This window comes from Protopterus annectens, chromosome 17.part0 (assembly GCF_019279795.1).
Source record: "Protopterus annectens isolate FY-2018-M chromosome 17.part0, PAN1.0, whole genome shotgun sequence".
Classification (NCBI taxonomy): Eukaryota; Metazoa; Chordata; order Ceratodontiformes; family Protopteridae; genus Protopterus; species Protopterus annectens.
In genome coordinates, this window is record NC_056751.1 from 799,731,388 (window position 1) to 799,747,964 (window position 16,577).

At 38.4% G+C, this 16,577-nt stretch overlaps 1 protein-coding gene across 1 annotated transcript in view; it reads left to right on the top strand.

Moving 5' to 3' along the window:
* Window positions 1-16,577, top strand: part of LOC122791522 (extracellular calcium-sensing receptor-like) — a 187,881-nt gene that overhangs the window by 127,254 nt on the left and 44,050 nt on the right. The window contains exons 4-5 of the mRNA XM_044059264.1: window positions 4,376-4,603; window positions 11,085-11,208. Coding sequence (XP_043915199.1) covers window positions 4,376-4,603; window positions 11,085-11,208 — 352 coding nt within the window. The remainder of the gene's footprint in view (window positions 1-4,375; window positions 4,604-11,084; window positions 11,209-16,577) is intronic.

The window sequence follows — 16,577 nt, forward strand, 5'->3', positions numbered from 1 at the left end:
ATCTGTTGTCTTCACCATATGATTTCTTATCTCCACCATATGATTTCTCTTCTGACTAACCCCAACACTGGAATTTGAAAAGACAAGGGGTGCTGGTGTTGGGACCAAAGAGGCTTCAGATACCACTGTATCTTTTTCATGTGGAGTCTTGCCAGGAGTATCGTGAAAATCATACAAGCAATGTGACCCAAAATCCTGAGGTATCCCTCACAATTACCAAAATCTGAGTGGAAATCTTTAGAAATAGAACTTGATCTAGATCTATTTTTTCCTGTGGAAGAAAAGCTCTTTCAACTGAGGTGTCTAGTTGACATCCCAGAAACACAATCCTGTGGGAAGGAGTCAAGAAAGACTTTTGAAAATTTTCTTGGAATCACAGCTTGAGTAAGAGATCTCTCACCCAAGAGAGATATTCCTGGCACTTGGAAAAAGATTCTGGAAAAATAAGCAGGTTGTCTAAATATTGAAAAATGTGGATACACTGTAGCCTTCAATGAGCTATAACTGGAGCTAGACAATTTGTCACCACTCTTGATGCAGTGGATAGTCCAAAGGGTGAGAAAAATAAATGATAATGTGATCCAGACACACAAAACATTAAGACACAGCTGAAGTCTGGATGAACAAGGTCTTATAATAAACATTTTTTAAGTGTAGTGTTACCAGGAAACTTGAAATAGGAAGAATAGTTAACAGGTTGTAAAGTGGCATAATATTAAATGTGGGTACTATCACAAACATGTTTAGGAAGGAAAGATCCTGAACTGGTCTCTAGGTAATTTTCCTCTGGCACTAAGAGCATCCTTGACTAAATGCCTTTTCTCACCTGGGAAGTGGGGGATTGGTTCTATCACTCATTGGGACAGTATGTGATGAAAAATTGGATGTGAAAAAAAATGAGTCTTATCTGAGGATTTGGAATGACCGCCCTGGAAAACAGGATTTCCTCCTACTGACATATGCAACCTTACTGAATTATCTTCAAAACCTATTTGTCTGAAACTATTTCCTGCCAAAGAGAAAATGGAGATTCAGACTTTCTGGAAGAAAAAATGAGCCAGGGTAGGAGAGGACCACAACGTATCTTGAATAGTAATTTAGACTTGTTGGACTGTCATTAGTTTTGGGAGGTTTGAGGCTTCTTTTTGGAAAACCCCCCTTGCCACACCTTCTTAAATGTCTGCTTACTTGAATTTTGTTGAGACTGTTTATTCTGCTTTTTGCCAAAAATTGATTGAAGAGGTAAAGAATCCCTTAAAAAAATTGGAAAAGGGGGACTGAAAAATCTTAGCGATTCCTGGATCATTTCACTCCTTTTATCACACATTTTGATCACCTCTGTAGCAGAGGGCCCAAAAACTAAATCTCTACCCAAAGGAGAATTTAAAATCTCATTTTAACATGATTTGAGAGGTTATGGGAATACAGCCTTGCAAATCTCCTCAGAACAGTGCCAGATGCAATACCACTGGAGGAAGCATTGGCAGAGTCATACACAGTCTAAACAATGAGCAATGACCTGCGCAGTAGAAGAAACTAAGTTATTTAAAGCAGATTTACTTCACCAGAAGAAATTGCAGACAAAACATTCCTCATGCTTTAGTAATTTGTCAGAATGACCTTTAACATATGAGCTTGACAATTCAAAATTCTGAAAATCAAAGTTGCACAAGTATATATTTTTCTCCCCATATGTATCAATAATTTTCCCATGTTTGTTAGAAAGAGTAGGATTAGAATTTAATAAGTGTTTAGCAGCAGTGGGAAAAACTAAAGCTATAGCTGCTGGGCAAGGTTTGGGAATAGTGTATAAAGACTGAATACGTTTATGTCCTATCTGCCTTTCTAGAGGCATCAGACTGACTATCAAGAACATTGCAGGCAGTAATACACATCCTCTAAAACAGATAGAACAGGAGGAATTGGTATAGTTTCTGGAAATTCCTTCTATAACAACTCAAAGTATTTTCTAAGGGACTGGGAAACCTGAGTGTTCTCCCACTGAAAACAGTGGCACACTCTAGTAATAGTTTCAGAGAAAATGAAACCCCCACAGAGAAAATTAGAAACTGACCTCTATTCTGAGTCTGAATCAGAAATCCGAGAATAAAATCCTGTATCTGTCCTTTCATCTTACTCTTCAGATTCAGAATCTTGAATGTCTTAAGGAAAAGAGATATCCCCTTTATTTTACCAGAAACTACTTTACAAGAAGGATCAGTAGCCTGAATTAAACCCTGAGCCAGACCTAGTAAACATACTCCTGTCTAGCAAAATTTGAAGAGGAGTAGACACATGTTTCTCTTCCTGTTTTATTTTTTATTTTATTTTTTACAGGGAAAAAGGGGCCAACCATGTCACTAGCAGCAGCAGCCTTCCCCAGGGATGTGCACAGCATACTGACACAACAGGGAAGTCTTCCCTGTTCCCTCTCCCAGGGCTGACAAGATAGCTCTCCTTTGTCCACAGAGTGGACCCTAATAGCTGCAGAGGATTTGGCTAACCCCCGGTCCATAGTGGCTGTAGGTGCTACACCAGAGGGATCTAGCTTAAAAGATGAGTGGTCTGAGGTACAACAAATTGCCACAGCAGAGTCACCCAACTGTGGCCCAGGCAAATTGATAGCCTGCTGTAGTGCCAAAGTATGTTTGCTTAACTTTTTCTTTTTGTGGCTGGAAGAAGGACTGACCATGGGACCTGTAGTTTCTTCTGTGGTCAAGCCAAAAATGGTGCCCCTTTCCCAAGGAAGATAACCTGCAAATGCCAGTAAAAACTACAAGTCTTTAAAAGTCACCTTTACACTGAAAAACACAGTAAAACCACTTTAAAAATACTTTTCCATCTCCCAAAAATAAGATAAATACAATTTCTCCATAGAAAAAAATGTTTTTCACTTACTTTACACAACATTTAAACTGACAGAAAAAAAGAGCACTCCCATATAAAAGTATGAGATAGTCTCCTTATAGTCCTAAAAACACAAAACTCATATCTTTAGACAATAACTTTCCTGAAGAGGAGAATGATAAAGCAGAAACAATATTTAGAAAATGGAAGCATTTTCCCCAAATGTAACTTATCTGACCAGCAAAGGAACAGCATCAAGCTGATCTTCGAAAGCCTTACAGAAATGTACCCTTTGGTGGCAGTAAAGCTCTGAAGGGCTTCCCATACAAATGTCACCTTTAGTTAAATTAGCTTGAATTGCCTGAAAGTTTGGGGATGTGAAAGGTGCCCTGATGCTTTGGAAGCTGGTCAGCTGTTAAAAACTTGGCAGGTTATGACCCTCATATAGCTAAGACTACCACAGCAGTGATCAATACAATGAACATCATTTTTCCAATTTTGATTTTAGTTTTAGTACATATAGGAGTAGGTGGGACACTGTCTGGCTCTGAAGGATGCCACGTCCCAGAAAACCATCTATGGGATATTATCAAATAGAAGAAATATTTTTTTAAAATTCAGTAAGGGGTCTAGTTATTCTTGGAACTTTCTACATCAGGAAAGACACAATGGCAAATAATACTTTAAGTTAAAATTTAAAGACTGTATAAATTCAACATGATAAGCCAGCAACATAAATAGAATGAAATAATCCTTGAAATTTTTGAAGTCTGTATTTGGTTGTCCTTATCTAGATGAAAGTGTGTACGTTACTTTATTTAAGCAATGCATGATGTTTATGGATTATAAGCTGAGATGATAATGCTGTGACTTTTGAAATTTGAAAATCATTTCTATAAAGGAGAACATATAATTCCTTTCTAGTGTCTGCTTGTCTTGGGTACTGATGTGATATTCGGTGGTATGAGTCTGACATCTGAACCTGTCATTAAGCTTAGATCTACCTAGAGATTTTTACATACACTTATAAGACTTCTTTTGAACAAATGCTTCAGTGACACTCTGTGTGATTTCATTTCTAAACCTTTGCTTTTCTATAAGATGTTGTCTTTCTATCTTCATTTTGTACCTTTCTGGATATTCAAAGGTTCTGCAATGACCCCTCAGACTTTCTATCTAACCTATTTCCTTAATGATACTTTTTTGGTCCAACTACACTATTTCTACTGCCATAGAAAAAAATAATGTTATAATAATAATAGTTTTAGCACAACTAAATGAAAAAAAATATATAGAAGTAAATAAAGACTTCAGCAATAAGCATGAATTAATGATAAAAATGGCAACACTGGTTATTTGTGATGCCACTGATTGAGAAGCTGATTTAGTGGGCAGTAATTATACAGCATCTACTGTCCACGTAAAATGAAACAACAGAAAGACAGAGGCAGATACTAAGTCTTTTCGTCATTACAAAATAGAATAGTACCACAGTCAGATGTATTCACTGTATGCCTGTTTCATTTAGCTCCTCCATTATCTGAGGAATGTCCGTTTTAAAAACCGTGGGGACGAGGAGATTTATTTTGATCAGAACGGTGACCCTCCAGCAAAGTATGATATTCTTAACTGGCAGATTTCTTCAGACGGCACAAACAACTATGTCAAAGTGGGACGTTTTGACAACACTGCACTTGAAGACCAGAAAATGGTTGTTAATGACAGTGCAATCCAGTGGAATTCAGCATTTTCTCAGGTGTGCACATATGATTTTTTAACATAAATCTGTGTCTTTTTGTAAATATTCAATCATTACTAGTTATCATTTTCTTTTATTCTAGTTACACTGACTTTACCAACAATATAGATTTGGTACCTATAAAAATGATGTGCCAAAAGGTTGCCTCTTATTCAATTAAATAGCTAAAAGATTTGTATATTCCCCAGCATGACCAAAAACAATAAACTCCCTTTAAAACTACTTATATGGTCATGACTTTTGTTTACCTTGTGCAAAAGTGGCAGTTAAAATGCAGGTGAAAAATGCTCAGTGTGCTCAAAGTTTGTTAATAAGTTCACTGAGACTAAAAAGAATATGTTGGTAAATACGATTCTATTGAAAGGTCGATGTGGTATTTGTGATTCCTACCAATACAAGAGGTCATTCAGTAGGACCTAAGCTCATTTTGTTTATAATTTCAAGCATTTAAGCTTATTAATTTGCCTCCGATATCTTACAGTGATACATTACATGCATCTGGGGGCACATGAAAAAGTGGTGTTTATGTTGAGTTTCTTCATGTCTTTAAAAAAATAATCTCATTGCAACCATATAAATGGATTTGTTTATTGTCCAATCTTTGTCTTATCCTAGTCATGGTCATGGGACAGCATATCCCTATATCTCATTGGTTAAAGAAGAGAATAGATGTTTGACATGATGCCAATTCCTGACAATATGTGCATACATACACACACACACACACACACACACACACACACACACACACACACACACACACACACACACACACACGTGTGCGCACACACATCTACATACAAGCACATGGAAAAACATAACAGCACTTATACATACACCCCCCCACACACACACACACACACACACACACGTGTGCGCACACACATCTACATACAAGCACATGGATAAACACAACAGCATACACACAGACTTACACATATACCCACACACACACACACACACACACACACACACACACACACACACACACACACACACACACACACACACACACACACACACACTCTGCATAGTTAACTACAGGCAATTTGAAGGAGCATAAAATAAATTCATATACACCATACCTTTGGGATGTGGAAAGAAAGTAAAGCACCTAGTGAAAACCCAGAGACAGGGAATACCTGCAGACAGACTGAGGCCCAAGAAGAAGCCATATGAGAGAACAAGGTTCTGTGAAGCAGCAATACTAAAAATTGAAACATTAAACCACCCTTAAATTGATTTATTTTTCTTAAATAAAGTACATGTGATAATGCTTATCAGGAATCTGTACAGACATGATGTAGTGAAGGCTATCAGCCTCCCTGGATATGTAGCAACACCTGGTCTCTATACTAACGCTGAAAATCTGGAGGTATGATTCAGTCCTAAGGTATGATATGGTCTAGAATTATAACATTTCAGTTCAGTTTTATGTGGATAATACTTGAGGCATTAGCTTATTTTCAAATGATAAATGGCTTGGCTGACATTCATTTCATACTTAAAAGAGAAGACATTGCTATGGATTAAAGTAAATTGCATTGCAGGGTGTTCACGTTTTAACTTTTTTTTATGTCAATGTTGGTGTTTATGAATTATTATTTACTTAGTCATGATTCACATATTGAATGAGGTTTATAAACATAGCATGTAATGTGTAAGGCTGGTACTTTTTTGAAATCCATTATCAAAGGCTTCACAATTCATAAATTATCCCATAGAGTAGTGCAACATAGGCTATAGAATTGTTGAAAATCACTTGCACATATGTGCAAATTAACTTCCTGCAATACAAATGGTAAAATAAAGCCAGCAACAGGCTTTGCAAAGTGTGCCTGGTACACACCAAACCATGTGAGACCTTGAACAAAAAGGCAGTTAAAATGCAGCAAGAAATGCAAGGCAGTCATTCAAATGGATGACACCAGCACTTGTGAGTATAATAGCCACCACTGGCTAAACAATGGCAGTGACGCCACATCTACACCACATTCAAGTGCATGTGCCATACACACCCCTTCAGGGCAGGAGTACCAAGACAGATTCCACATATTTTACCACATCCCCAACCTTATATGTAATGTGGGGAGGGGTCTAGGTTGAGGATGATAGATGTTAACATAAATCCCCACAAAATAAAGGACAACATTGCTGCTGTCCTCCTGGTTATTGGCAAATACTACTGAGGTAATATGCGTCTCATCCAACCATTTCTTAGAGCAGCTTCTCTGGAGCATGTGAGTACCTCTGGAAAATCAGTTCACTGTAACATAGTTAACTGACTACTGTCTCTCCAAGTCATGCTTCCACAATGGTAGAGCACACCAAATCATTAAACTACTGAACAATGGCTATCCACTGTGATCTACTAAACCAGATGAACTACCTGAAGAAAGAAAATTACTTCAGGGGGGAGAGCCTTTGTCCATCTCTAGATTTGGCAACTAACCACTCTCATACCAAACTAATTGCATGTGACAACTGTGAGATCACAAAACCTAGGGAAGCAGAAATTACACTTATTCTCCTCCTGAGTTTTCTGCAATGTTACAGTTGCTATAGGTATATCTGTGGGGAAAAGGCACCTTAAGTCATATGAGTCCATGTACATATGTTATTTGGCACCTTAAGTCATATGAGTCCATGTACATATGTTATTTGGCACCTTAAGTCATATGAGTCCATGTATATAAGTTATTTTCATTTTTATTAGTCAAATGTGCCGCATACAAAGGTATAATTCACTGATCTGTGCCTTTGTATGAATGTGGCTGAGTGACTTCTTAAGGAAAACTTTGCACCGAACTTTATTTCCAATCATCTGAAAATGACCTATTAATTCAATGTCTGATGCCTCACATTGGAACCTAATTTAGGCTGCCCCAGAGTCAAGAAAGTATGAAATCTGGTGGTGTATGGCTTCTACAAGTATTCCAGGCAATCAATAACTGCATCTTTTCCAACCCACATTACATTGATAGACTTCCTGCATGCACTGCTCTACAAGTATGCACTATAAAACTGGATTCAGATATCTGATCCAGTGCAAGAGGTTCTCAAACCTTCCATGATGGAAGATTGGCAGTATTCCTGAGAGTTATTCCTCCTTTCTCCAGAAAGCTGTCCCAGATCATGTACTTTATTTATTTATTTAGCTATCCCAGGTGAGTGGACTTGCACTGGACACTTTTCAACCACAACCCGGGCCAGTTAACACATACAGCTACAATCAAATAATAGCCTTACATAAAACAGAACATTAAAATAGTAAAAACAAGTCTACATAAAAATAATAAACATTTACATAAGACATGACAATTGAATTATAGGCAACAAAATGACATGAACAAACCATCAGTAAATATTTACAATGGAATTATTTTGTTGAAGTAATAACTATCGTTTTAGTAATGCAATATACTGCAACTCTAAAGTCATTTGTTAAACAATGCTACTGAGCTTTGAATATACTATAACTATATGTACTGAAGTGTTAAAATATGAAATTATCTTACATCTCTAAAGCAAATACAGTTACATGTTTCAATTAAATGCTATTTCATTTTCTTTTTAAATATTAGTTGTGTTGGTATTTCAGTTAGCCCAGTAGATAGACTATTTCAAGCAGTGGATATTAGTTTGTTGAAAGATTTTTCACAGAATGTGCTAGGCAGTCAAGGTCATTTTAGCTCTAGGCTATCAGAGCTTCTCAAGGCATATGAGAATTTGAATAGTTTTAGTTTGTACATGTGGGATACTATCTGTCTTCCACCATTTTGAAAGTTATAGAGTTTAGTAATTAGTTTGTTCTGGCAGTAATTGGAAGTCTGCCAGCTTTCTGTGTAGTGAGGCAATGAGGTTCCTTATCCCTGACCAGGTATAATAATTTCAGGATTTTGTTTTTAGTAGTTTTGTGATAAGCTTATGCTGAATATTGATGGGGGCAGCTATAATATGCAGTGCATACCAATGTTGATGGATTGACATGTTGATGGCTATCGCACAACCAGTTTCTATGGTAAGAAGATGAGATATGCTATATAGTTATTTAAGATGCTACAGGATGTACATGGTTATGAGTCTGGTATGAGCTTGAAAGGGAGAGAGTGTTGATAAGACTCAACTAATATGTCTAAGTACATCTGTTCTCCTGCATTAGATAGATGGACTCTAGTGGGGTCAGTAAAGATTAACAGGAACAAATAAAACTGAAGAGCAGGAACACAATGAGAGAAAGCTTGAAGTAAAATAGCGATTTATTAAATCCAAATAAAACGTAAGCGCTTTCAGCCAGAGCAATCTCCAGCCTTCATCAGACAAACAGCATAGGAGTGTATGTTGAAACTTTAAATAGTGAAACAATGAATTACTTTACCAATCATCTTGAAGTGCATTTCCTAATACACTGTTACCATAGTAACATTAAAGCAGAAATACATTTACACAAATTTGTAAACAAACAAATACTAGTTATTCCTTGAAAGTGTACTCATTTGTGCTGCTAAATAAATCAGTAATACCCTAATATAGGGGCAAATAGGGACAAGTTGTCACCTAGATAAACATTTTTAAATCTAGGTGTTGTAATGAGCCCATGTCATGTGTGAAAGTGTAAAAGAAACAAATGTGAAGTAACTTAGTTTTAACTCATAGGTTATGTCATCTGTTATATGATAACCACTTGAGCACACATTTAATGGACAAGTTGTCATTGATGCCCGGAGTGAGGTGCGCCCTAGTCCGAACCTGCCACATAATTTCATCAATCTCTAATTTGATTTGCCAAGGGCCTCCCCTAATTTCAGGAACCCTTTGATGCGCAATGGCAAAATTAAAAGTATGACCAGTACATTCAATTGTGTGTTTAGCTAAGGCATTGTTAACATGGTGTCTGCTTACGGTGTACATATGTTCATAGATCCTGGTCCTGAATTTACGCTCCGTCTTTCCAATGTAGAAGGCTTTACATTGGTTGCAGACAGCTACGTACACCACTGATTTAGATTCACAGTTGTAGTAGTTGTTAACCTTGTAAGTTCTATTATTGATGGTGACTTGTGGCCCTACCTTGATGTACTTGCACTGGGCGCTGCACCACATTTGTGCATACCATGAGGTCGGTTCGAGGTGAACCTATTTGGTGGTCTTTCTAAAATAGCTTTAAGATTTTGGCCCCTCCTGTATTTCTGCTTTAATGTTACTATGGTAACAGTGTATTAGGAAATGCACTTCAAGATGATTGGTAAAGTAATTCATTGTTTCACTATTTAAAGTTTCAACATACACTCCTATGCTGTTTGTCTGATGAAGGCTGGAGATTGCTCTGGCTGAAAGCGCTTACGTTTTATTTGGATTTAATAAATCGCTATTTTACTTCAAGCTTTCTCTCATTGTGTTCCTGCTCTTCAGTTTTATTTGTTCCTGTGGATTTTACCAGTTTTTTGTCAGTAAAGATTAAGTCATAAATTTTGTTCTGCATTTTAGTCATGCCAAATATTATAACTAAGGATGCCCTTGTATTTATTATTACTTTTTGTCAATATACCAATTCCAGACATAGTCAAAGTCTTGTAATACAGAGGAAATGTGTTGTTTTGGGTTACGCCCTTTAACCTACACATTGAGCTCTGCATACATGCTATTATTTAAGTTTGGTAAGTGTCATGGGAAGCTATTTATAAGGAGAAAAAAGAAAAGTGGTCTTGAGACTAACCCAAGAGGTACACTTAGTGACTAGACCTGTTTCTGAGTATGAAGTATGACTGAGGACAAAAAAAGATCTGTTTGAAAGATCAGTCCTGAACAAAGACGTAAATACATCAATAAACCACAGTCAGTTATCAGCAGTTGATCATGATTATTTTTTTGGAATACCCTCTTTAGGTTTAGGAAAATGGCTTCTTTTATAAGACCATTTTCCATGCTCCATATATTTGTGAAGTCAAGGTGAAGATTGCAGACTGAGTGCTATATAATTAGGTTGAAAACCACACTACCTGACTGATAGGCATCATATATTTTAACACACTCATCTGACCATAAATCAGCTAAATTTTAGCAAATCGACAGATGCTAGCTATCGGTTTGTAGTCTGGCATAATTAGGCTGCTGACATTTAGGTATAGAAGGAATTAAAGCCTATTTAAATCTTGTGCTTTTAAAAGCTTAAGGCTTGCACTCAGACCATACATTTCCACATCACAATCAGATGGTACTTTTAAAAGTTTAAAGAGCCTACTGAAAATTTAGATTGTCCAGGCCATAGTATGAGCTTTGCATATTTATTGTATACGATATGGCGGACATTCTCATCTAGTTCTATTTACTTCATGGCCAGAAATGTACAGTTACAGATTGACTGGTATTATATGAAAAGACTTTGTAACTAGGAATGTAGCATGACATATTGAACTGTAGTTAGTGCTACAAATATTTAACTGTATGAAGTAACTGATGAATTCTCCTTACTGTTCAGACTCCTACTTCTCTGTGCAGTGAAAGTTGTCACCCAGGGTTCTGGAAAGCTGTCAGAAGGGGAGAGCCCATTTGTTGTTATGACTGCTTACCGTGTTCAAAAGGAGAGATGAGCAATAACACTGGTGAGTTTTTAAGAGGTAAAACTAATGAAAAGGCATTTCATTCTTAGTTCTTAGTTTTATTGCTTAGAACTATTAATGGTTTTAAAGATAATGAGTGCATTCAATGACATGTGATCCTAGCAGTTTATGTTTTGGAGTGAAAATAAAGTTGAAATTAACTCTTTAGAGCACCTTTATATATTGCCTTCGTTTCTTACCAGGGAGGATTTAGCACATTTTACTGACAGCAACTAAAATTATAGTGGTTATAAAATTTGGAAAAAACAAATGATTCTTACCTGACTGAGTTCCGTCTACTCAACAAGTGAGTGCTTGTTCTCAGTTTGTGGCAGGTGATAATTTCATTCACCTTCCATAGTAATTTACTGCCTGAGCTGTCAGGAAAAGTATATCAGCTATGCATAGCTGATTTTTTTTCAAATTCCTTAGTTATCACAAGGCTGTAGAAATGGGAAAAAATTCAGTGTTGGCATTTAGGTATCATTACATCTGTTTTCTAGGTTGCGCTTGATGTAGTGCTGACTGACTGCTGACTTTCTTCGTGTGTTTTTCAGAGAATTGGTGGTTGTGAATGTAAGCAAGTATAGGATGCAACTGTCTTTGAATGTTTGAATGTGTCAGGACATTTTCTGTTCTGTTTACAGTTAATTGGAAAAAGAGGAGTATATTCAAGCAATAACCAATAAGTAGGTGTGGGTATATTGAGGATTTACCTGTATCTAGTGTGTTTGATCACTAGTGCAATGACATTATTAAGAAAGAAATTAAATACTTTTCTTAATAATTTATTTGTATAATGGCACTGTCGTATTCCACTGCATTGTTTCCATATTCTTCCGCATTTGTTGATGTACTGGGCATGCATATGCGACTTACGTTCCCACACTTGCACAGTACATCAGTGCTGTAGAAAACAAGCAACAGAGAAAGGAAGATATCTGTTGCTATATTTTTGTAATTATAAAATCTGGACAGTTTAGAAGGATGAGAAAGACAGGGCAGAAGTACAAGGAAAATCGTGTTTCTTTAGTTTTGCAAAACGTACCTCGTTTCCCTTATATTTGCTCAGCCCTCCATACATACCTCTCAACCTCTTAGCACAAGAATGTGGACAAAGCCATAAATAAAGGGGGCAAAGGCTCCAAAATGGGGAACAATTGTGAATATTGTTCATATAAACTTAGAAAGCTGAAGCAGTGATAAGATTTGTGCTATTGCATATTGTCTGAAGGATATAAAGTCTGAAAATGAAATGTATGTCATTATTTAGTGATTTCATTCCTCAGTGATTTATTCTAAAACCCCAAATTTTATCAGCAACAAACCAAAAATATGAGACAAAAATCTGGGTAGTTGAGATGTATGCCTCTGTGATGCTCCACCACTGGCAACAGTAATCAAGGAACCACAATCCTCACCACTAGCACCAGTTGCGGACGTACATTGGGAGGATGACAAGTACACACACAGTATTTCCAGATGCAGCCCTCTGCAACAAGTGAAATTTCCCTTAAGAGCACACAGAGACCACAGTAATTCTGATGCTGGTTTCTCCCTCTTTCTCCAGATCCCCAATAAGACTCAACACTGGCACATCTATAGAGTTAATTCTGTAGCCAGGGTTCCAAGCCAAGTCCTCCAACACTCTCTCTGTCCAACCAGTCCTTCGTGTCCTTGCCCAAGTAGCTCACACATACACACACACACACACACACACACACACACACACACACACACACACACACACACACACACACACACTCACACACACACACTGTTAGAGATTTGTTTCACACACACACACACACACACACACACACACACACACACACACACACACACACACACACACACACACACACACACTCACCTGGGAAAGGCTGGCATACATCTTCTAGCTATGCCCCCTTCTGCCCAGATTATAAGGTAGTTATCATACCAGATACTGTAAGGCCTTTAACAAAGGGTTTCCAATCTTACTCTGTAATGTTACTATTAATACAAATGGTAGTTTGATGAAGAGCAAAGCTATTAGGAGTGACCTACACAGTGTCACCAAATAAATATGCAAGTACTCTCAGAACTTAACTATGTCTCATAAATATCAGCCACAATGAAAAGTTTAAATATATTTAATAATAGATAAAATAATAAGAAATACTTAATATATAATCACAGTAACATCAGAGTTCAAAATCACAGGAAATATTTAAAACCACATTGCAGGACAATCTCAAATAATAAAGAAAACATCTAAACTATGCTTCAGTATATTTCTGACTGGATCTAAGAGAATTACTGCACCCTAATAACTTACTTCAGAGCAAGGCAGATGTGGTGAATGGGTCTTCCTGCTGATGCTGTCAGGTCAAAGACAGGATACAGAATACTGGGTCTCTCAAAGAGAGATCTTAAATTAACATCTCAAATATTGCTGCTGGGATAGCTTGCAGAATGACATCATTTCTTGTCATCTGACTCTATCCCAGGTGAAAATCCGATGGGTGTAGCTGGTAGTATTTAGTATCTACCTGTGAAAATACACAGATCTCAGATCTTTGGCAAATGGAGGAAGGCATAAATCAATAAAAGACTTCCAAGATAATACAGAAAACTTCTAGTTCTAGACATTGTGTCTGTTACTGTACTGTCACGGAAAGATAACATCCTTTTATTATGTGTCCATAAAGTAATTTGATTTCAGCTATTTTTCTGAAGTTAACCTCTTGTGTTCCAGTTTCCATCAATAAAATATATATAAATATAAACAGTTAAAATAGTGCAGGTACATTTCTGTTCTAATCCAGTAGGGTACACTGTGGTTACATCTTTACATAGCACTTTGTAAAATACCTCTTCAGCACACGTCTGTACAAACCATCTTATATGACATACAGTTCTAATACATTTGTAGCATAAACATATGAACCATGTTGATATTCCCAAATGACATATAATTATTTACAAAATTCCAGATAGCTGGGCTGGCAGTATCTCTTTCATGACATTCTCCCCATCACCCGAAGACTCAAGCTAGTTTTTCAAGTAACCCATGAGAAATGTTGCTTGAGAGGGTTGAGCCTATCTGGGAATACCTTAAACCATTCCCTGTCTTGAGATTCTGGCTGCCTTGGCATTGCTGACCCCAGTACACTGCTGAACTGTCCTCTCATATACCTGCAATCCTAGGCTCCACCATAGTAATTTGAGATTTTGCTGGCTGGCTCCCTATAGCCATAGTTCACCCTTAGACACCTCCTGCCTCCTACTGCCAATACTTAGCACCAGGGCCTCCCTATCATGGTAAAGTTTCATCGTGTTAACATGGTACAGTTTGTGAATCTGTCTCCTGCCTAGCAGTTATAACATGTAGTTAACATCACTGACCTAACCTACCACCTTGAAGGGTCACTCCCAAGCTGCCTGCAGCTTGTTATGTCTGACAGGAATGAGAACCATAACCTGCTGCCCCACAGCATACTCTCTAGCTCAAGCATTCCGGTTATACCAAACCTTTTTCTGCTGTTGGGCTTCTGCCAGGTTCTCCTGGGCCAAGCCCATGAGTTCCCTGAGCCTTGTCCTGAGATTTGGAATATATGCCACAGCAGACTCCTTGTGGATTCACACTCACCCTCCCACTCATTATGAATCAAATCTAGAGGTCTCCTCACCCTATGCCCATACAGTAACTCAAAGGATGAAAAATATGTGGATTCCTGGGGTACCTCTCTGTAAGCAAACAACAGATGGGGCAAATATTTGTCCCACACCTTCTTAAATTTGTCTGTAAATGCTTGTAACATGGTCTTTAGTGTAGAGTTTAACCTCTTAATGAGACCATTACTCTGGGGATAGTAGGGTGTGGTCTTTAAGTGCTTCACCCCAGAGTGCTTCCACAGACAAGCCATCAGGTCTGACATGAAATTGGCACCTCAGTCAGTCAATATTTCTTTAGGGAAACCTACGCTGCTGAAAATCTCTAGCAAAGCATTTGCCATGTTTTTTGCCTCAGTGGAGGACATAGCCACTGCCTCAGGGTACCAAGTAGCATGATGTACTACCACTAGAAAAAACTTCTTCCCTGTGAAACGTAAGGTATTCGGAGGCCTCATGATATCCATAGCCACCCTCTGAAATGGCTCCTCAATCACAGGCAAACGCATAAAAGGAACCTTGACTTTATCTCCTGCCTTGCCTACCTTTTGCCACTGCTCACAGGTCCTGCAGTACCCTGTCACATCTCTGGAAATCCCAGGCCAATAAAAGTTCTGCATAATACATCTCTTAGTATGCTTTATGCCCATATGACCTGCAAAGGGAATATCATGGGCTATGGTGAGAAGTGCCAGATGGTAGGCTCTGGTCACTACCAACTGCTGTATTCTCTCATTCTCTAGCCCAGCCTCAGGGGTCCATTCTCTATACAGTAAACCTTTGTCCCAGAAGACAGATTCCCCTTTTCCTTGACAATCAGGTGCCTCACTGGCTACCTCCCTCAGGCCATGTAATGTAGGGTCTGAGAGCTGAGCCTGTCTCAACTCTCTCATTGTAACCCTGGTATTCTCTGACAATGGTGCCTCACTGTCAGCCCAAGTACTAGTACTCACCTCTGACCTTGCAGCCACTCTGTCCAAGGAAACTTCAGTACCCACAAGCAGTTGTGGCTCATTTTCAGTCACACTGCTACTGGGTAGCTGCCTCCCTGAAGTAACCACTACTCCAGTACTGGCTTCAAGTCTGTGGTCTGTTTGTGCCCCCCTCCAGGCTACCGGGCCCACAGGCTTGTCTCCAGGCCTGACTGCATGTACCTGCATGCACATAAGGTACTGTATTATCAAAATCATTCCCTATCAGGACATCTGCAGGGATATCCTCAAACACACTTACTTGCTTGCTTCCTTTTCCACCATCCCAGTCAAGGTGAACCCTAGTCAAAGGTATTTGGAATGGGGTCCCTCCTAAAGCTCTGACTGGAGTAGACTGTCCAAGCAAGTAGTGCTTCTATTTAGCCATTGCAGACTTCACAATGGTAAGGTCAGAGGCTGTGTCTCTCTTAGCAGTGGCCTGTTTCTTATCTACTAAGATAGGATATAACCTCTTGTGGTAGTTTGGTACTCTTGTTGTCTCCAGAAAACTTACTGCTGGCTTTCTGTCATTCCCACTTACTGGCCCTCCCACCTTTTGTTCACCATCTTGCCTCAGTGGACATCTATATGCTACATGGACCTACTGGTTGCATTTATAACGTTTAAGCCTTGGTCCTGGCCATGTACTTAAACTAGTGGCTTCCCCTGCTACTGGAAGTCTTTGTTGTGGCAGTCTAGGCTGCCCACCATGCATTCCCGTAGACCCATGAACAAAGAAGGGTA